At 36.9% G+C, this 21,632-nt stretch overlaps 3 protein-coding genes across 3 annotated transcripts; all 3 read left to right on the top strand.

The window, feature by feature from the left end:
• Positions 1-2,607: 2,607 nt before the first annotated feature.
• Positions 2,608-6,134, top strand: LOC113281995 (3-dehydrosphinganine reductase TSC10A-like). Its single transcript, XM_026530906.1, has 4 exons — positions 2,608-3,351; positions 4,123-4,270; positions 4,653-4,943; positions 5,729-6,134. The coding sequence occupies exons 1-4, from the start codon at positions 2,818-2,820 to the stop codon at positions 5,734-5,736; spliced, it is 981 nt and encodes a 326-aa protein (XP_026386691.1). The 5' UTR covers positions 2,608-2,817; the 3' UTR covers positions 5,737-6,134.
• A 2,243-nt stretch (positions 6,135-8,377) lies between these two features.
• On the top strand, positions 8,378-12,009 carry LOC113281996 (GDT1-like protein 5). Its single transcript, XM_026530907.1, has 13 exons — positions 8,378-8,614; positions 8,720-8,788; positions 8,905-8,964; positions 9,075-9,122; positions 9,674-9,762; positions 9,890-9,926; positions 10,008-10,055; positions 10,402-10,470; positions 10,550-10,594; positions 10,702-10,763; positions 11,208-11,280; positions 11,379-11,469; positions 11,656-12,009. Exons 1-12 carry the CDS (start codon positions 8,594-8,596, stop codon positions 11,448-11,450), a joined length of 693 nt encoding a protein of 230 aa, XP_026386692.1. The 5' UTR covers positions 8,378-8,593; the 3' UTR covers positions 11,451-11,469; positions 11,656-12,009.
• Positions 12,010-12,148: 139 nt separating this feature from the next.
• On the top strand, positions 12,149-15,449 carry LOC113277566 (carbon catabolite repressor protein 4 homolog 3-like). Its single transcript, XM_026526629.1, has 13 exons — positions 12,149-12,414; positions 12,527-12,690; positions 12,793-12,858; positions 12,971-13,023; positions 13,134-13,215; positions 13,419-13,505; positions 13,680-13,772; positions 13,895-13,927; positions 14,050-14,153; positions 14,310-14,421; positions 14,554-14,633; positions 14,721-14,805; positions 15,047-15,449. Exons 1-13 carry the CDS (start codon positions 12,186-12,188, stop codon positions 15,167-15,169), a joined length of 1,311 nt encoding a protein of 436 aa, XP_026382414.1. The 5' UTR covers positions 12,149-12,185; the 3' UTR covers positions 15,170-15,449.
• Positions 15,450-21,632: the final 6,183 nt, after the last annotated feature.

A 21,632-nucleotide genomic window follows, 5' to 3' on the forward strand; every position in this document is an offset into this window, starting at 1 on the left:
GACCAACGGATATTTGGGTTCGAAAATGCACTAGGGAGGTCGGATCCCATCTGGATAGCCATGTTCACTGAAAAGCCGCAAACATTGAAGGAAATGAGGAAAATGCAAGAAAATTTCATCGCCCTAGAAGAAATTCAGGAAGAATCAAGGGATAGGGGAGTGCAAGAGGCTAGTACGGCGCCCGAGTCGACATCAGACGATGTTCAACGTCGGCCCGAGAAGAGATCGAGCCCACCTACGGGAGGAAATGGGAAGAAGGAATAGGTAGCTAAAGGAAAGAGGCCGAGGCACGAGGCGAGAACATACACCCCTTTGAATGCTCCACTAGAAGAAATCTTCAAAGAGGTCGAGAAAAGGAGTGATAATATATACCCAGCTTCAAGAGGGATACGGTTCGAGGAGACAAAGGATCACCTAGAGTATTGTCATTATCATCAATATCGAGGCCACTCTACAAATAACTGCCGAGAAGTAAAAGACATCTTGCAACATCTTATTCGAGACGGTTACCTGAGACAGTTCGTCCGACACCCAACCCAGACGACCGCAGCGCCCGATGCACCCGTCCACCAGGTTAGAATCGACAGATCCACGCAGTTTGTTGACACGGTTTCGCATTCGACCACTCAAGCATACAATCTGAATCCTAAAATCATGTCTAGAATCCACAAGAGGAATCATAATGGGAAGGAAATTTTCAGTGTAGCAAAAACTTTGTCGATGGAACCCTGGATGCAGCGACCCATCTTTTTTTCGGCTCAAGATGTCCCGATGAACGACCAAGCTCACAGTGATCCCTTGGTTATCACCCTGTTGATTGAAGAATGGGGGGTAAGAAGGATACTAGTGGATAGTGGGAGCTCAGACAAAGTACTCTTCTACGACACGTTCAAGAGGATGGAGTTGTCAGATGATATACTCGTCCCATCTACATATCGTATCTACGGTTTTAATGGGACCGTGACCATCCCAAAGGGCGACGTAACCCTAAGGGTATCGGACGGAGGTGGCATGCCATTGGCACGGTGGTGCGGCTGGCATGGTTGCCATGCCTTTGGCGCGGAGTTGTGGCTGGCATGGCATGCCATTGGCACGGTGGTGCGGCTGGCATGGTTGGCATGCCTTTGGCGCGGAGATGTGGCTGTCATGGCATGCCATTGGCAGGGTGGTGTGGCTGGCATGGTTGGCATGCCTTTGGTGCGGAGATGTGGCTGGCATGGTGGTGCGGCTGGCATGGTTGGCATGCCTTTGGCGCGGAGATGTGGCTGGCATGGCATGCCATTGGCACGGTGGTGCGGCTGGCATGGTTGGCATGCCATTGGCACGGTGGTGCGGCTGGCATGGTTGGCATGCCTTTGGCGCGGAGATATGGCTGTTAGAGTTTAGCGTGTCGAAACCCTAGTTTAAAATATGTGGCACGCGTGATTGGCACGTTTGGCTGGCATGCGCGGCTGGCATGTGTAGAGATGATGTCAGTCAGTACCGAGGGGTCTGCCGTGGAGCATGCCATTTACATAAAAAAAGATACCCCGGTAATTTTACGCAGACATGTTGAATGGTTTTATAAATGTGCTATTGGCGATATTATTACTCAAGTGTGACGTCACTGTTTGACTAAGGTTTTACGATTTTAACCCTAAACTAAAAACCACAATCAACACAACAACACCGGAGTGACAATAAAATGGTGTCAAAATTGATATCTAACAAACTTCACACAACAATTCAAGTAAAATTGACATATGCAAATTAATTCCAACTAAAGTGCAGCGTTTTATGACCATAATAATATCTATAACGTGTAAATTACATATACAATTAGACATACAATCTAAATTATCTCATTTTCAATCACACCAAATCATATAACTTGTAAATAACCTATAGAATTAGACATACTAAGTAAAGTCCCTAAAATTAACAATCTTAACCAAATTCAAGTCCTCAGATGGTTGTAAAACTAATTTAATTTATGGTACTCATCAAATAATTAATGAAAATTTATTCAATTGATATTTTTTTAAAAAAAATTAGGGTTTTAAGTTTATTGGATTACTTTTGATTATTGAGATGATTAACCTCCTCAAAAATAACCCCCACTTTCAATAAGAGCTTCCTCAACAAACCCAAATCCCGAAATTGTGTAGGTGATGTTTATTTGGTTATTTAGTTTTGGTTGAGAAGAGAAGGAAGAAAGGAGAGGGGAAGAACAACAACATGACGAGGGAGGAATGAACTGTGTTCGTTCTTCCTGGAACTTTTGCTTCAAAAGGGAACGGTTAATGATTAGCCGGTTCAATTGATTTTAACCGGTCAAGATATAAAAACGATTAACCATTAACCGTTTCCTTCAAAACGGACGATTAGTGACCGTTATATGGAGAACGGCTGATGAATGCCCGTTCTTTAGGGTTAGAACGGCTAATCATTAGCCGTTCCAGAAAGTCTCTGGGAAAAACCGTAAGACCCAAACCCTTTTCAGACTGATGTGTAAAGGGGTGTGGGAAGTGGCTGGAAAGCAGTACCACTGTACCCATTCTAGTAAGCTTGCTTTTAAAAGAGAGAGTCCAAACTTGGATTCTTCCGAAATTTCCACTTCTAGTTTTATCCGAAATTTCCACTTCTAGTTTTAGGATGTCATCGGTTTCTCTATATTTTCACGACTTAAAAGCAAATCTTCAACAGCCTGTATCCAAAACACCGACCTGCCCAATTAAAATCTACATTGACTGTTAGGCATAAACAAACGTGAATCTGAACGCTTTCATCGTCAGTCTGTATAATCGAGAAGGATCTCTAAGAGTTCTTGAGATCAAGATGGCATCCATGTACTTTCTGTTTCTCCTTTTAATCCTCATAATTCCTCTTTTAATCCTCATAATCCTAACCATAATCTTAAAACCTAGACCTACTAAAATCCCAATCAAAGGTCGTCATGTATTCATTACTGGTGGTTCAAGTGGTATTGGATATGCTTTAGCTCATGAAGCTGCATCGCAAGGAGCTCGTGTATCAATACTTGCTCGTAATGTTGATAAATTAGAAGAAGCTCGTAATTCTATACGATTATCAACTGGTATTGATGTTTCTGTATTCAGTGTTGATGTTCGGAATTTTGATGATGTGAAAAAAGCGATTAGCGAAGCTGATCCAATTGATGTATTGATTTGTAATCAAGGTGTTTTTATTCCTGAAGAATTTGATAAACAAGAAGTAGATACTATTAAGTTTATGATGGATGTTAATTTAATGGGTACATTTCATCTGATTAAAGCTGTGTTGCCGTCTATGAAGAGTAGGAAAGATCGCGGTCCTTGTTCTATTGCTTTGATGTCTTCACAAGCTGGTCAGGTATATAATATCATACTTTCAATCTTTACTTAGTAATCACTATTCATAGATGGGTCGATTGTTCTTGAGTACAATGTATGTCAATCTAGATTGATGCATATCTAGTTTGTTGTTTTTTATAGGAATTAGTATATCGTGATGAAAGATACTGCATTGTTACAATGCTGGCACATTTGGCGCAGGACGCTGCCCTATTGTGATTCAGCATAGATGCCGGGATAACACTGAAACATGTTGTCCAACCAACAGCAAATAGGGCGTCCATGTGAGACGCGCGCATCCTAGCAAAACTCTTCTGAACTGTGTTGGAACTAGTTTGAGTTTATTTTGTTTAGCTCATCATGCTTCTTGATAATAGTTAAGTTGTTAGCAACAATGGACTGAGATTCACTGGAGATTGTTTTTTTCTGGTTAGCTAGTCATGGAAATATCACATATGGGAACATTTCAGTAATCACATAATGGGATCTGTTCAATGTATTAGTGTGAATTATAGTAGTAGAAATTATTTTTGTTCTAGAATCTGATCGCTTTCTCTATACGAAGTAGTAAAATATTTTTAGTTTATTTGCTTTATAGCATGTTATGTTTTGGGCCCTTGCAAGCACTACTTGGTATCAATGTGGATCCTTAACACTGATATCGTTTCCAATTCAGCTGCCTTCTAAGTCAAGAAATTGAGTATCTAAGTTAAAATGTCTGAGGTGCTATGTACTGGTGCGACTCATCTTCTTAATCTCAGTATTAAGTGTTTGTACTTATATTCTATAGGTTGGAATCTATGGTTATGCGGCTTACGCGGCTAGTAAATTTGGTCTTCGGGGTTTAGCAGAATCCTTGCAGCAAGAGGTTATTTCTGATAACATCCACATCTCACTTATATTTCCTCCAGACACCGAAACCCCTGGCTTAGCTGAAGGTATGAAACAATGCTTTCTAGTTTTTTTGTTTTCCGCTCTTTTATAGTTTATAATCATATGATTTGGATGCATGGGAGAGATAGGATATTCAACTGAGAAATTCGAGACTATAAAAAGTTTTTTGCTGATTATCTAATCAAAATAAGAAAAATATTTTGCAATTGATTAAGAAACTAAGTTTTCATGTTTAAAAACACATTTTTATTGTATATGTTGAAGATGTCCCGTGTACCTATCTTGTTAATAACATGATCTTTACCCAAATTCTTATAAACACCACTATAAAATAGAGATCGCGGTGGACTGAGCTTTCTATTTATGATTCAGTCACTTGTAACTGACAATCAACATATTAAACTGAGAAATACTGACCTGCCGCAGAGAACAAGACAAAACCAGAGATTACTAGTATAATTGCCGCCTCTTCTGGCGCGAAGAAAGCTGATGAAGTAGCCATAACAGCTTTAAATGGCATCAAGTCTGGAAGCTTTATCATCCCATGCAATTTTGATGGACTAATGCTGTCTCTCGCAACTGCTGGAATGAGTCCCCAGAGATCACCTGCAATGGCACTTCTGGAGGTGGCCACGACTAGTCTTTTGCGTTTCGTGGGTTTTTTCTATCTATGGAATTGGTATGCAAGTATAGAGAAATGGAATGCACAAAAAATCCGTAAGTTCATATTTAAGTAGAGTACTTATTTATATCCCAGTATTTTTCTTTATTTTTCATTGTCTCCACTGAGTCTCCAGATGTACGAGTCTATGACCACTATGTGGCCTCTTTATTCTGTCTTGTTGAAGGGCTAAAAGTAAATGTATAACATTATCACAACATTGATATGGATTACACTTGAATCAGAATCAAATTATTTATTTTTCTTAGCAGTTTGGGAATGCAGGAAATAAGTATACTCCCGAAATAAGAAACACAATCTGAAATTTCTGAACGGTGCTGAACCTATGCACAGATTTTCCGAATCCATCAAGTGTCACCAGTGACTAAAGTCCACCACATCTAAACCTGTCCCAACTTAAGAGTATGTCTTTTGAATCCACCAGTCCAACCTCATTATTTTTGTCCCCCAGTTATGTTAAACACATTGTTATCTTACAAACTTCATGACCCTATCATCTATACTATTCTAATCTCCATACGTTTTGACTTCTTCACTTCTCACAATTGTTGCCGAAACCTTCACAATTCATGATCATCTGATTCTTTACAGGAAAGCAGTAATTCTTATGATTTCAAAAGAGTGAAAAAACATGTTTATGTAATGACCAGTCAGTGTAAAATGTAACCATGAGAGTCAATAAACACACCACACTTTTTCGATATTGGAAACAGATTGGGAATTAAAGTAGCTAATGGTTGACCATTTTGTTTTCAGTGTACACCCTTTGCAATTTATTTTGGATATGATCTGACTCGTATTCATGATTCAATGACTATAGGGACCTAAAGAGGAATTTGTTGGATAGGAGGTACCTGTTGTACAATGAGGGTTGGAATTGATCTTCTCGATTTTGAAGAGCAGGTTATGGTGCCAGAAACAAATTGAAGCATTGATATTATGATGCAACCCAGTCTTTTTATTTATTTTTCTGTGACCCATTCGATATATCTTCATTCATATCTGTCTTCTTAATGTGTTGTTTGCTTCAGCAGTAACATAGTTTTGCTACCTTCTTCGTGCCGGCTAGGTTTTTCATCTAATAAGTTAAGTTCTATTTCAGTACATGGCAGGTAATAAGTTAAGTCCTATTTCATCTAATAAGTTAAGTTTGTATTCAAATCTGTTAATAACTTCTGTTTCGCACATTATGACTTCTATCTGTTAATCTAAAAATTGTTTTGGTATATCAAGAGTTCATTAACTTTTTTAGCCAGAAGTTCCCCTGTTTAAGTAAATATTTCTTTAGGAGTTTTAAAAATGCAGATTCAGGTGTAGAAACAGGATTCGCAATCTCTAGATGGCAGAAAATTCGTCTCTTCTGATGTCATGGCAATGCAAAGGAGACATCCCTGTTATAGAAACTTACATGAACAAGATGGTGAAAGGCGGAATTTTAAGCCTAACCCTGTCAATTATTCCTCATATTTTCTTCTATGGGTACTTGTATTGTATTATTTTGTAGTACTTTTCTCCCATACTTCTAACTCATACTGTGCCAACCTTAACAATAAGTCTAGCCCACCAAACTTTCATCCCGCAGGCATCTTTAATATAAGAAACGCGCATCTTGGAACAATCTCAAATATGGCCAATTGTGTAGAGCGTACTTAGAGAAATGTTTATGCAATCTAGTCCAATGAATTCAATGTTCTACCTTGATTCGTATAAAAGTCAGATTTCCTGTAGAGGCAGAGGTATTTCAGTTGTGCAGCTTACTATTCAAGGCATACAGCTATTGATTAGGCATCCCTTGTGTGACGTATTCAACCATCAACATCTCGTTGTATCGGTTCTCAACTCTTCGATCCAATACTACATGCCATAAGTTTCTTTTCTCAGTATTATAGATATGCATTTGTGCTCATGTGTCAACATTTTTATTGGTCTTGGAATTGTTATATTGGTTCGTATGTTCGTCCCACAATTCTCTTTCATTATCATCCATTCTAAATTTATGCATTCATATTTCCAATGCGTGGCTTACAAACATTTGACTTCAAAGTTTTTCTACGAAGTATTGTTTGTGTCGGGTGGAATGTCTCCATCTCTTAGAGCATCACCAACCGAAGGTGTAAAAAGTTCTACGTGGTTTTTTTATTTAGTCTTTTTATTTATGTGGTGAAAATTTTAACCCTTAAAATTAAAAGAAAATTGGTTAAAAACATGATATGGAGGTGTAGATAACACTTTCTTGAACACCTTCATAATTAATAATTGGTCCCTCCTAACTTGTAGGACCCTACTGTTGGAGATTGATTTATGCCAAACGGGGGTCTAAAATCCTATATGTCACTAACAATAAATAGATCCACCCTCTCTTGGAGATGCTCTTAGTTATCCGATGAAAATTCCGCTTCACCATGGTTAAGATGAATGAGTTGCGCCGAGTTTTGAGAACGCATTAGGATCGTTGTTGCACAAACATGAAAGATTTCACTATTGCTTTCCAAAACAACCACCTTCCTCAACTGGCACGAATTATTGGACTCCTCTCTCAAACTGATTGAATTAGGTGCATGAGTTAGCCTCTTAGGCTAATCAGACTCACATTGCCGGACCATCCATCTCCCCTGGGCCTTGGTTTTGTACGTTGTCCTTTTGAGGACACAAACTCGTAGCTAAGGTACCAGTTCTAGGAGCCTAGTCTATGGTACCTTATCTTAATCTTATTCGTTTGTCTACCACGAAAAAACAAAAAAGAGGAAGCTTCTCGTTGAATTTCCGAGGCCTATTTTTAAATAACTAAACAGGGATATTTGTCATTCTAATGGGTGAAAGGCATACATCCTTTGTCAGGAATAGAATTGGAATCATGGCCACTAGTAAAAGTAAAACTGACATGATTCGAGGTAATCACCCACGAGCCACCCAACCGAACTAGAGTAACGTACAGCAAAAATAATATTTCTTGTACGGGGTTAATGTATAAACTTATGGATATGCTCTTAACCATTGTTCATCCCATGTCTGTGACCTAACTACACTTTGGAGGTTGAAACAGATACTAATATCATTTTTTATTTTATTTTTTAATTGGACATATTTTTAGGCAAAAATAGAAAGCGACAGTATCTCTTTCCAGAATCGGAGAATTGAAGGGGAGTATTATTTTGACATTAGTATCAGTGAAGTGGTTAACCACTTATCAAAGATTTGTAAATAGTCTCATTTCTCGTTCCATAGTTATCGAAACTTAACCAAAGGATGAGGTTGAAATGTTAGGTGAAAGTGAAACTCAGAGTGTCTCACCATGAGAGTCTTTCCTTTGTGAGAAATAGTTCCATAGTCACGTGGCTGAATTTAGTTGGAAGTAGAAACATCACGTCGGGTCCCACTATATTCGATCTTGAATGGACGGACGAATGATTGTGATTTTTGCCGTTTGTTGGTTAGAGTTCAGAGAGCCAGTTAGAAGAGACCCTCTCCCTCTATATTACTCTTTTGGTTATAAAGTCAAACTCGGCCGAGCTAGAGAAGAGCTCTGACTCGTGAGAAGCTAGAACAGAAAGAAAGAAAGGAACGAGAGAAGAATTATAGAAATAATCTTCAATCAATCTCTTCTTCTTCTTCTTCTTCTTCTTCTTCTTCTTCTTTACAATCTAGGGTTTTGTTTGTTTCTCACTCAGGTCAGACTTTTGCAAACATGACTTCATCGGTAATACAGGTACTGAAATCATATCAGAACTCAGTGAACGACTTTTATTTTTGATTTTTTAATGACTTATTGATCATAACTCGATGTGTAATTGTGTTTAAATTTTGTGATTAGGGTTTTACTAAATCTCTTGCGATGACAGTTTTATCTGAGATCGGAGATAAGACCTTCTTTGCGGCCGCAGTAAGTCTTGTTGATTTTTTCTATTTTTAATTTGATAACAAATATAGTAGTGATCTTTTTTTGCTATTTCAAAAATGTCCTTTAACACGTTTGAATTTGATTGCGTGTTTTTGAAGATCTTGGCAATGCGTCATCCAAGGAGACTTGTTTTAGCTGGTTGCTTAGGAGCTTTAATTGTAAGTACCAAGCTCTTCCTCTTATGTTCCTAGGAATTGGAGTAGTGGACAGACTTCATGGGAGGTTTTTTTTTTGTTATTTTGACAAATTGTGTATCGGTTGATTGTAGGTAATGACGATTCTCTCTGCTCTAGTAGGTTGGGCTGCCCCAAATTTGGTAAGCATTTTGAGTTAATTTTGAAATGATTCTTCATGTCTATTATTAGAGTTGATTATTATGATTTGTAAGTTCTTTTTGAGTGTACGGAAACCATTGTATGTGGATTAATTTTGAAATGATTCTTCATGTCTGTTATTTGAGTTGATTATTATGAGTTGTGAAGTTCTTTTGAGTCTACGGAAACAATCATATGTCAATTTGAGCTGTAACTAAGGTTATTTGCGTTTAATGGTGGTTTTATATTTAGTGAACTTTTTTTTCTTTACAACTGCAAGTAGGATAATTGTGTTGCTGAGTACTACTACCACTACACTGGTCAAGATAGTACAGACCAGGATGAGTACGATTGTTCGTAGTGGTGAAGGCCTATGTGGCTGTGAGATATCCTATTTATATCAGTCTCTTTGCTTTTATGTAGTTAAAATGACATAAGCCGATGATTGTAATCAGTTTAGAGTTAACAAGTTTAGCATATCATGCTATTTTATTTTCTGTTTGTGTGGGTCCTTTACTGCTTCCAGTGTTCATATTTGGTTATAATGATGCAGATTCCTCGTGTATGGACTCACCATATAACCACCATTTTATTCTTTGGTTTTGGGCTTTGGACATTGTGGGAAGGATTTTCAGACAAGGGGTATGCTTGCCCCTCAACTTTGCCTTAGAATACCTGTGGTTTCTGTAGATTACTCATCTTCTTATTGTTTTTATAAGTTCTTTTAATTCCTGAGATGTAATAAGTGCTATTCTGTTTCACCTGATAGGGATGAAGATGAGTTGGCTGAAGTAGAGGCAAAACTGGTTGGTATTTCGTACCTCATATCTAATACGTGTTTTACCTTTTCTTCTTTTCTGATGTCACTGGTGATGATGGATTGTTAGGATTCGGATATGAAGACAACTGCTGCAAAAGCCACAAAAGGATCTAAGGTAAGGTCATAAAACACTTTTAATGTGAAGCCATCCATGTTTTTCCTCTCAACAGAACACGCTTATTTTTCTTCTGGTTACTTGTTCTGAAGTTCATCATTTGATTGTTCTTCTTCTAATTTATTATTTATAGAAAAACACTTTGTGCTGAAATGTATGGATATGCACAAAGTATTGTTTTGTTGGATCATTTTTTACATTTATCTGGATCTCACTTTTGTTACCCTTACCCCGCATGAAATTGTACTGGTCAATTTGCAAATCAATATGCATTATGTCAGCATCTGTTTAGTTTTTAAAGATATATTCCGTAAGTACATTGAGTGGATTTGGCTGTATTTTTCAGGGAGACGATGACTTGAAAAAGCAGAAGAGACCATTCCTCACATCCCTCTTCTCCCCCATCTTGTTGAAGGTAGTAAAGTTTATTAAACACACATGGCTTGAATCGTAAAGAGGAAGTTTACTTCATTAACTTTCTTTCAATTCTGCAGGCATTTTCCATTACATTCTTTGGGGAATGGGGTGATAAGAGCCAGGTAAGCAACTGAAGAGGAAGTTATGCATATATGAGATTATGATCTATTATTAAGATCAAAGCTCTTGGTCCATATTCACTGTTGACTAAGTTTCATTGTCTTTCCAGCTTGCTACGATTGGATTGGCTGCGGATGAGAATCCATATGGTGTTGTTCTTGGTGGAATCTTGTAAGTTCCCTTTATTTTTCACGCACATATGTACTTGACTAGGCCATAGTACAAAGGGTACCTTTTCCAAGCTTGAAGCAAAATCATATAACGTCCACTCTTCTTCCATCTTTAAGAAATTTAATGTACATATATTGAAAATGAGAAAATGAAAATCACTAGCATAGTTGTGGGCTTAGTTCCTATTTTTGTTAGATTTGTTCCTATATGCTCTTAAATGAATGTTTTGGTTGTGGAACCTTCCCAAAGAGGAATTTTACCATGTCAAAAAGTTGTTGTATATGGTGATTCAGCAAGTTGATGTACTTGCAATCTAGTCCAGTGAATTATTAGTCCTTCTATGTTTCAGTGAAAGGTTTTCTGGATTCTGCACACATGTCTTGCTCCAATTTTTCATATAACTTCTATTGTAATTGCTGACTAGGTTATTTCTTATTTGAGCAGAGGTCAAGCATTGTGTACTACTGCAGCTGTTCTTGGTGGCAAGAGTTTGGCTTCAAACATATCTGAGAAAATGGTGATTTATTGTTTCTGTTATCTGGTTTCAGCTGTTCCATCTCAAAAAATCCCTCAGATGTTATTGTCTAGTACTGACCCATATGTTTGTCAATGTAGGTTGCAATCTCAGGTGGGATTCTATTTCTTATTTTCGGTATGCAATCCTTTCTTTCAACAGTCGAACCATAGTGCCTGACTCATTTCAACTGTAAGTATCTCAGTTCTGCTACATATGCCGGCTGTATTAATCCCATGTTTTCCACTTTAAGCCTGAATTTTGATTTCTTTCATTATCTTTAGCCAGAACCTCTCCATATTTTCATTCGTCTGCACCTCCTTTTTCTTGTTACTGATTCCTAACTTCTTTTTGCCTCATTTGCTTGCTTGCTTGCAGAGTGCATCAACACCATCAAACTAGACATGTAGCAAAGCATCATCCTCCATGGGTTTGTGAGATGATTCATAGAAACGTGTATTTATTTTGGATCCAAGCAGCAGCAATGTATATCATTTTGAATGACTTGTGAAAATCAGTAACATATTCTGAAGTTGATAAGTTTTATATGCACATTTTATTTTGTCTTCAATCTTGAGAGCATCCAAGCGAGCCTTGTCAAATCTTGTAGATTAAATTGAACTGTGTCTTACAGTACCAAAATTTGTAGATTTAACTGTTGCGAGAAACAGAAAACTGAAGCTAAAATGTACTAAAAAAAAGACGTAGAATTGATATTATCGAATTTATACATGTGCAAACGGCAAACCTGATGTGTATTCTGTTTGGTTGTCTGGATATGATGTAAACCTGGTGTAACTATACACAATCAGGGATGTATTATAAAACTGATCCTGACTCCATTTCGTGCCTCTAACCACAACATTATCTCTTCTCATTTCTCCTGCTCTTGAACCCTGAACCTTGTTATGGCTTTGGAAGCTCTTTCTCTATCTTTCTCCTCCCAAGCTCTGTTCTCCAGGAAAACCTTCCATGGTCGTTCACTCAGAAGCTGTTGCTTCTCCAGAACCAGTTTGTCAATCAACATTTGTAACCGCATTGAACGTTGGTACAATCCCAACAGTAATAAAACATTCGTTCATCCGAAGATTATTAGGCGTTGGGTTGAATCTGATTCTCCACCACCTCACTCTAACGGTAAAAACTCAAAAATCTCTAGCTAGTTTTCATTTCTGGAGAAGTTATTACAAGCTAATAGCTCTAGCGTAATTATTTGTTTTTGAATGTTTGCTGTAAATTTGAAATCCAGATAAGTTTACGGTTGTTTCATATAACGCATTGAGCGAGAAGAATGCTTCGAAACATGGAGGTTTATACTCAAATGTGGCTTCTCAGTTTGTGAATTGGGATTACAGGAAGAAACTTATTTGTGAGGAACTTATTGGATTGGACTCTGATATCATCTGTTTGCAAGTATGTCCATCTGCTTCTTGAATTGATGTTTCAGTTTCTTTTGTTGTTTTTTTGGTCCGATGTTCTGCTGATAATATATAAGTTTGTTGAATCTATTTGTAGGAGGTGGACAGATACAATGATCTTTTGGCGACCATGGAGAAAGAAGGCTATGTTGGCAATTATAAGGTGAAATTTGAAACTTAGGGTTTTTGGATGTGCAGAAAATTGGAACTAGAAGTTATTCTTTTCATCACATTCTCTCTTTGGTTTTAACTCAATCAAATGATGAACATTGTAGAGACGCACCGGAGATGCCACAGATGGTTGTGCTATGTTCTGGAAACCAAATGTGTAAGAATTTCTGAGTGACTTCTCTCACTCCTTTTGTTTATTTGTTTTAGCTTACAAAATTCCAAGTGAATTGAATCTAAATGGCTATGTTTCTTACTTTAATGAATTAGATTCAAGTTATTGGAAGGAGAGAGCATCGAGTTCAAGGAGTTCGAACTCCGTGATAATATTGCTCAACTGTCTGTTTTCGAGGTAGTAGATACATTTGTTTAAGTACTTTCAGAGTATCTTATTTAATGACCATGTTCATGGGCTGGTTGTCTGTTCATTATGATCTCTCCATTACAGTTTGCTGACTATGTTCATGGGCTGTTCTGCTGTCGAACTGTTTGAACAAAGTTTTGTTTGTATGAACCATCAGTTTCCATAGCTTATTTATGTTTTGAAACAGGTAGATGTGTAATGCAGACACAAGCCGAATTTTAGTTGGCAATATACATGTTCTTTTCAATCAAAACCGAGGCGACATGAAATTAGGCCAAGTAAGTACCATAACATTTCATTTTATGCATGAAATACTGTATGTACTTTCACTGAGATTCCTATGGTAGAATGCAACAGTATGTTAGAAGTTCGTTTATCTAATCCGTCACTATTTTTTTTTTCTTCCTATTAATCAGTCAAGAGAGTCTAATATTTGAATGTTCCATTTTCAGATTCGCTTGCTTTTGTCGAGGGCACATGCCCTGTCAGAAAAATGGGGAAATATCCCCATGGTGCTAGCTGGTGATTTCAATATCACTCCTCAGGTTACCACCTTATGACATACTGCTTTTATCCGAAGCTTAATATTACTTCGGGATTCAGATATATATTATATACTGTCATCTGTTTCAATTGTATTAACTAGTGTTCTTTTGAATCTCTACAGAGTGCCGTCTACAAGTTCTTGTCATCTTCAGAGGTGAAAATTTTGCTTCTTATTGTTTAATGATACTTCTGGTCATTCTGTACTGTATAGGCGATTCAGAATATACGTCGGTACTAAGGTGGTTGTATATATTTGTTCTGCCTCCTCATTTGCAGCTGAATATCACGTTACACGATCGCAAGGACTTATCTGGCCAGAAGAGTCGTCACCCTGCTCAATTTACTGGTGGAAAAATCAAACCAGGCATTTTGAAGGACAGGCATGTTCTTGTTTTTCATTTGCAAATACTTTCCCCCATTTTCATGGAATCAAATTTGGAAGACTCAGTTTTGGGTTTGCAACTGAATATAAATCAAAGTTGTGCTGGCTTGGTGATTATGTTAAGTTAACAACGCGGCGACTCTTTTCATTTCAGTGATTTTGAGTATTGCTGGACTGATGAAGAGATTGAAAATGCTACTGGAGATTCAAGTAAAACTGTACTAGAAAACCCTTTAGAGCTGCGCAGCTCCTATGCCACAGTGAAGGTTGACGGCACCCCTTTCACCTTTTTCCTATTTTCTGTAGTGAACATATTTTTTTCTTGGTATCTACTTCAATTGGTGAATATGTCTTAACATTATTCGTATGAAAATTTACACCAAAGGTTAATATTTCAGGGAACCGCGAGAGATTCTCTTGGGGAACCCGCAGCTACTTCATATCACTCAATGTTCCTTGGAACTGTCGATTATCTTTGGTAATTCAGTTTCTTTCTGTAACTTCTTACCTTCCATCTATAAATACAGACTTCGCTTAAATGATTTTGGAATAACTCAAAAAACAGGTACTCAAACGATCTTGTTCCTACGAGGGTTCTTGATACTCCATCAATCGATATTTTGTTGAAGACACGCGGATTACCAAACAAGGTACACACACACGCTTTTGACATCGTCGTCTTAAATTCTTTGTGATATGGCTTAAATTTCTTTAACTTGATGAGCATTGAAGGAGGATTATGTAGTACACTGTGAGTGGTGCTACTGAACAATTTGAAACCATCCTATGTCTCGGATTTTCGCTTTATCATATTAATACAACAATAGCATAATTTCACATCTGACAGGAATATTTGTTAGACTCACAGACCACTTTACTTAATTGATACAGCATTTGGGCAGCGATCACCTGGCATTGGGTTCAGAGTTTTCTTTCACTCAATGTAATAAAGAAGATACAAATGGCTCAACAACAACTGCAGCCTCAACAGCAGCAACAGAAATTGTAGAATGAGATCTGGGAAGTGGTGATGCAAGAGAAATAGAGAGAGACTTAAAATAGAAATAAGCTTGAGGAGTGTAGTACATTATAACCCTTAGATTGTTGTTGGACAACACTGCATAGAGATTGGTAGTTTGTTATCACTATTAAGAGTAAGAACTATATGTGGAGGAATCGATGATAATATTCTGTAACTTACGTGTTGTTGAAGCAAATATGCATCCCTGAAATTATGCAAAAAACTGCCACTTATTACCGTAATTACCCAATTAAGAAACCATGGCTGACTGAATTTGCTCGGTTTCTCAATAGCCAGCCACAATTTACATAGAAGCTGCATAATGTCATGCTAATGCATCAGTTATTGGATTAACTTCGTTATAATCAGACCCGTCCAGGTAAGTATGTTTTCCTGTTCTTATGTCTCCTCTCTTTGTACTCTATTTTCTCGTTCTTGTACTAACAGGTTTGTGCGTTGCGAAGCTCAGCACCAATGTTCTAGTGGTAAATCACATGTACTCTTAGTTTTCGCATCACTGGTAGTCTGGTACATGATCAATCATGTATAGTATGGATGCATATAAAGAACTAGTGCTTGGTGTAAAAACAGCTTTCCCGTTTTCTATCGACTCATTTTGCATTATTGTTATTGGTATTAGTTATGCTGGTTTATTTTCAGCCTAGAGCAGTACTCATCTAAATTATTTCTGATAGATTATCCATATTAGCCAGTGGCCCAGTGCACATCAAACACACACAGAGAGATACAAATCTACCCATGCATGTGCTAACCATATATTCAGGAAATTGTATAGCAGGAAAATAGCCAAATTAGTAACTCTTGCGGTAGAACAGTGTTTTCTATAGCGTAATGTCTCTGCAGTGTCGATTGAATCAATGAAGAACATGCTCCGTTCTTTGAGTATCCATTTGCCATCTTATAAATAATAAGCAAGTTGATTGCATCGCGACCAATAACATATCCCATTAATGTTTACAAGATTTGCGGATCCATTGTGCTCTGGTTAATTATTGTTCTGAGTATACACTGCTCATATGGCCAAGTTGGTGTTTGCAGCAACCAAGAAAATTTTCCATTCTTTGCTTATTTCTTCTCAGAATTTAATACTGGCACTGGATTTACTCAACCACATGAAATTGCTAAGTATAAATTAAGCAAAATGAAAATTCAGAACACTTAAGAACACCCATTTGTTACACATATAGACATAAATTGACCACTTGTACAGATTTTTAAGTTGACTTGCAGGCCCTTTATAAACCTGGCTAAATTGGGGCCTATACCACTTAATTTGGGTCTATAGCTAGATGACAAAAAAGATCATTAGAAATAACCTTCACACCACCCCTTATCAAAATACTTACCTAAGTACCTATTTTATCCTTGATTAATTAACATTAATTGATCGTATTAGGGGTTAATTATGTTTTGGATGTGAGATTAACTAATGTTAGAGAGTTCTTCAAAACATCAAACATTTTAAATTTTTTTTCGTAAACAATACTCAAAATTAGTTTACGTTCATGCACTTGTAAACCGATTCTGGATTGGTGTTTCCAAATTAACAGAGGACATCTATAATCGGTTAACGTTGCCATATATATAATCCGATTTTTTTAATCGGGTTTTACATATTACACATATAAACCGATTGTTTCCCTTCATACGATTTTTTTTCACTCATTCCGTTATTATTGTAGGATGCATTTAGCACATGCATCAAGCCTTTAAACCCATAGGCGACCCCAGTGGACGAGTTATAGTCTCGTGAGGGTTTACATAGAGGTCTACCCACAAAACCTATACAAAAACTTCTAAAGCCATCAATTTTCCCCCGAAGACAATACACGATCCATGAAGTCCGGGTCATCCTCCAGGATTTTTTCTACCAAGAAGTGATAGCTTGCATCGAATGCGAATGCTTCCCCCTTTTCCTCCAAGTAGCGCGCTTTCACGACTTCGTGCTACAAAAACACAAAAACAAACTTACATTTGTTAGTGGTGTTTCATTGGTAGATAAAACAACATGGGTTATGTAAAACAAACCACAAAAATACTTACAAATCATTCAATGGACAAGTTGAAGGGGCGAGTGTTAAAAATTCGAGGTTGCATAGCTAAATAAGCAAGTATCGCATTTTCGATGACTAGGTGCCTATCATGGACTTGTTGAACACTTTTTCCATTAGGATTTCCAAACTCTTGGCTAAATTTGTTGTGTACCCTAGCCCAAAAGGTTACGGAATCCACCCTTACGGAGGACTGACGTCTAACTCGAGTTTCCGCGTACCATGCTTTGGTGATTGCCAAATCTTCGTTTGAATCAAATGATGTCATTTCTTGTATGTGGAGGTATGAAATGAGTAGTTGTGGAGTATATGGAGTGAGGGGGAATAAAATGATCAATTTTGGGGAAAATGGGGTCCAAGGGTGAGGTCTCTATTTATAGAGAAAGTCCCTAACAACTATTTTTTTTGAAAAACGTGAAATAATTTGGTATAATCGGTCTTCTCGAAGGTCAGTATAACCCGATTCTATTTTAATGCCACAAGGAGTCGGTCTTTCTGGTGACCAACATAAACCGATTAAAGACATGTTAAAATTTTGAATTTTCACCGACACTAATCGATTTATATATATTCATATGTGACCCGATTCTAGCTTGAAAAACATACAGGAAAAATATCTTGAACAATCGGTTTATGTTGACATATCGAGTAGACCGATTGTTGGCATGTCAGGCTGGTATTATCGAGCAACACATAATTATAATTAAACAAGTACATTAAGTTCAACACAGAGATCATCCAAAATACAAATCTTAACCATCCCAAAAGACTTAAAACAACCACAAGTCTTATAAACTTAAAGTTTTAATATTTAAAAGTTAAACTTAAAAACTTAACGAGCACCAGCACCACCAGGAGCATTTGATACAGCAACAACATCAGGAGCAGCACCACCACCACCAGCACCAGCATTAGGAGCAGCATCAGCAGCTTGTGCTTGAGCCATTTCATCCCACAAACCTTCCATAAATCCATGGCGATCCCTCTCAGCTGAAATCATGTTTTTCCTCATCCTAGTGAACCTCATGACCTCATGAAGCTCCTCCAGTGCAAGCTTGTCAATCAATGTGAGGGCTTGTTCAAGACGGGTCTCACCCCCATAAGCAAACTTATAGAGGCTTCTTTATGGCACTCGTTGTGGTTCCTTAAGAATATCCTCTAAGGTGAGCTCTCGAGTGTAAAACTCCAGGTGTCCGAAGTCCATATCTACATAAAAAATAAACAAAAAACAAGTAAGAAATCGGCACATAAAGAAACATATGTAATCCGATTCTGAACAACAAAACACACAAGAATGTCAAACATAACAATCGGTTTATGTGGTACATGTATAAAACCCTATTAAGGGAAGGAATCTGAAGAGACTTTCTTAATCAGTAAATTAACAAGCACATAAAACCCGATTATGGGTTAGCATAGTTTAAAAAAAACTTCACTAGAATCGGATTATTCCGAAGAAGATATTAACCGATTATGGTGATATATTTTCATATTTCGTTTCTTAACCTAGAACCGATTGATGTTAATAATCATGTTAACTGATTATTGTGCATGCTCTTCATGGACGAAAACAAAACCGATTCTGAGTGTAATCAGAGATTTTGATTTTTCAAAATCGAAGATTCAAACATGTAATTCAATAAAGATATACTAATCATAGAATGGGTTGATGGAGATTTACCTTTTTCTTGGGTGGATCGAAGATTCGTTGGAGAAGAGGATGGAAATTCTTTTTGATTAGGGTTTGGAGAATTTGGAAAGATTAGGAGGAAAATAGAAAGTTTTTTAGGTATAGGTTTTTTTTTGTGTTTGGATTTACTGAAAATTGAAAGATTAGTATTTATATGAGATTGTTTTAGGAATTAATGTGGGGGTAAATTAGTATTTTTTAGAAGTTTGGGTGCCCAGAATAATTTGGTGGTGTGGGAAGGAAAATTTGATAGGCCCCAATTAAGTGGTATAGGCCTCAATTTAGCCAGGTTTATAAATAAAACTCATGCATGTCTAGTTTTTATCATCTTCTAAATCCCATGACTTCTTCTTTTACTCTAAAGAGTCCAAATTTGTGCACCCCTCTAAAACCGGGGTGCACATTCCGGCCCTTCTATTGGAGAATTCTTTAACTAAAAACAACCTATTTTGAATAAAAACATCCTGCTATCACTTCGAAACACAAGGCAAAACAAATATTCTTCACTTGCTCTCTCTCTTTCGTATTTTAAGTTATGATGTCTTGGCTAAAAGAAAATTTGTTCTTGAAATTTCGCATCTAAACATCTAATACGAATCTCTTAATACTTTTTTTAGTCACTTTTATGAACATATAAATTTGTAACTATCTCCACAAATTAGTTCTCATATTGAGAATAACCCAATGGTGATTCTAGAGGAGTTGTCAAATTTAGAATTTCTGATCATGATTAGTACATGGGAAAGAACATGATTTGCTCGCAAGAAGGATTTATTCGTCTTCAATTTTTGAAAATTTGTGGGGGCTTAATGCAATTAGAGGGTGGGCAATGGAATATATCAGTGAAAAGTCCGGTTTAATCTGGCAATCTAAAAGCTAGATCATTCTTACTCTTTCTTCCTTCCAATCGATATATTCGATACTCAATTGATCAAAACTCTTTCTTTACTTATTTAAATACTATACCAATACCAAATTCAAACAAACCTTGACATAAAATCTTTAGTTCTTCTAAGTAATCTTCTTTCCCCAAAATTACACGCTAGTATGTACTTTTCCTTTTAGATCTAATAAGATGAGGCGAGAATTTTCTCTATCTACATTATACTGCACTTTGTGTTTCGAAGATTATTAGAACATTGATGCCCATAGAATCTGGTTGAAGAGAAAAAAAACAACTTCAAAACCGGGGAGCACATTCCGACCCTCCCTACTTGAGGATTTATTTTAGTAAACCGCTTTTGGTTTATCTTCCAAAAGTTTTCTCTCCCTGCTTTTATTCTTTGTCATTCTATATTCCAGGAAGTGAGTTCATCTTCTGATCATCATAATATCTAGTTGGGTTCTTCTTGATTATTAAGTGGTTTTTTTTTCTCTTCAGTCCAGATTCTATGGGCATCAATGTTCTAATAATCTTCGAAACACAAAGTGCAGTATAATATAGATAGAGAAAATTCTCGCCTCATCTTATTGGATCTAAAAGGAAAAGTGTATATATACTAGTGTGTAATTTTGGGGAAAGAAGATTACTTAAAAGAACTAAAGATTTTATTTCAAGTCCTGTTTGAATTTGGTATTGGTATGGTATTTAAATAAGTAGAGAAAGAGTTTTTGATCAATTTTGTATCGAATATATCGATTGGAAGGAAGAAAGAGTAAGAATGATCTGGATTTTAGATTGCGAGATTAAACCGGGCTTTTCACTGATATATTCCGTTGCGCACCCTCTAATTGCATTAATCCCCCACATATTTTGAAAAGTTGATGACGAATAAATCCTTCTTGCGAGCAAATCATGTTCTTTCCCATGTACTAATCACGATCAGAAATTCTAAATTTGACAACTCCTTTAGAATCACCATTGGGTTATCCTCAATATGAGAACTCATCTGTGGAGATAGTTACATATTTATATGTTCATAAGAGTGACTAAAAAAAGTATCAAGAGATTCGTATTATATGTTTAGATGCGAAATTTCAAGAACAAATTTTCTTTCAGCCAAGACATCATAACTTAAAATACGAAAGAGAGAGAGAAGAACCCAACTAAATATTATGATGATCAGGAGATGAACTCACTTCCTGGAATATAGAATGACAAAGAATAAAAGCAGAGAGAGAAATCTTTTGGAAGATAAACCAAAAGCGGTTTACTAAAAATAAATCTTCCAATAGGGAGGGCCGGAATGTGCACCCCGGTTTTGGAGGGGTGCAAAAATTTGGACTATATTATGTAAATATCTAGAAATAACCCGTGTCGTAACGGCATGTCATGAAACGGGATAACTTTTAGTTATAATGATTTTAATAATTACCACACACTATGAGGCTTAATTCGAACTATGAAAACTTATAGACATGAAAATTTTAATCCAAATAATCATAAATTCGGTTACGCTTAAATAATAGGTTAATAATTCCTAACGATACTCCTTAGACTTAAAATAATTTTTTTGATAAAAAATCCCTAGACTTCGAGTCATCAAATTCAATAAAGGAAAAGGCATGCATGGGGATGTCTCCGGTATCCCCCAACAAACAAGCAACCTCGGTATCCCATTTGAATAATAACCGATGATCATTCTTTGATGGACGAAATCTGGATTTCTCCGTTGTGGTCTTGAACTTAGAGAGTGAATAGATCCCTCCCTTATGAACCAATGACCCGAACTTCCTTATCAATTTCTTAGGGAC

This window comes from Papaver somniferum, chromosome 5, assembly GCF_003573695.1.
Source record: "Papaver somniferum cultivar HN1 chromosome 5, ASM357369v1, whole genome shotgun sequence".
Classification (NCBI taxonomy): Eukaryota; Viridiplantae; Streptophyta; class Magnoliopsida; order Ranunculales; family Papaveraceae; genus Papaver; species Papaver somniferum.

What these genes read in the sequence shown, in the direction of transcription:
- LOC113281995 (XM_026530906.1), top strand. Translation starts at nt 2,818, where the DNA reads ATGGCATCCATGTACTTTCTGTTTCTCCTTTTAATCCTCATAATTCCT. An exon ending in TGTCTTCACAAGCTGGTCAG is followed by an intron (nt 3,352 to 4,122) that starts GTATATAATATC and finishes TATATTCTATAG; the next exon opens with GTTGGAATCTATGGTTATGC. An exon ending in AACCCCTGGCTTAGCTGAAG is followed by an intron (nt 4,271 to 4,652) that starts GTATGAAACAAT and finishes GACCTGCCGCAG; the next exon opens with AGAACAAGACAAAACCAGAG.
- LOC113277566 (XM_026526629.1), top strand. Translation starts at nt 12,186, where the DNA reads ATGGCTTTGGAAGCTCTTTCTCTATCTTTCTCCTCCCAAGCTCTGTTC. An exon ending in ATTTCAATATCACTCCTCAG is followed by an intron (nt 13,773 to 13,894) that starts GTTACCACCTTA and finishes GAATCTCTACAG; the next exon opens with AGTGCCGTCTACAAGTTCTT. An exon ending in GGAACTGTCGATTATCTTTG is followed by an intron (nt 14,634 to 14,720) that starts GTAATTCAGTTT and finishes CTCAAAAAACAG; the next exon opens with GTACTCAAACGATCTTGTTC.
- LOC113281996 (XM_026530907.1), top strand. Translation starts at nt 8,594, where the DNA reads ATGACTTCATCGGTAATACAG. An exon ending in TGACTTCATCGGTAATACAG is followed by an intron (nt 8,615 to 8,719) that starts GTACTGAAATCA and finishes TTTTGTGATTAG; the next exon opens with GGTTTTACTAAATCTCTTGC. An exon ending in AGACCTTCTTTGCGGCCGCA is followed by an intron (nt 8,789 to 8,904) that starts GTAAGTCTTGTT and finishes GTGTTTTTGAAG; the next exon opens with ATCTTGGCAATGCGTCATCC.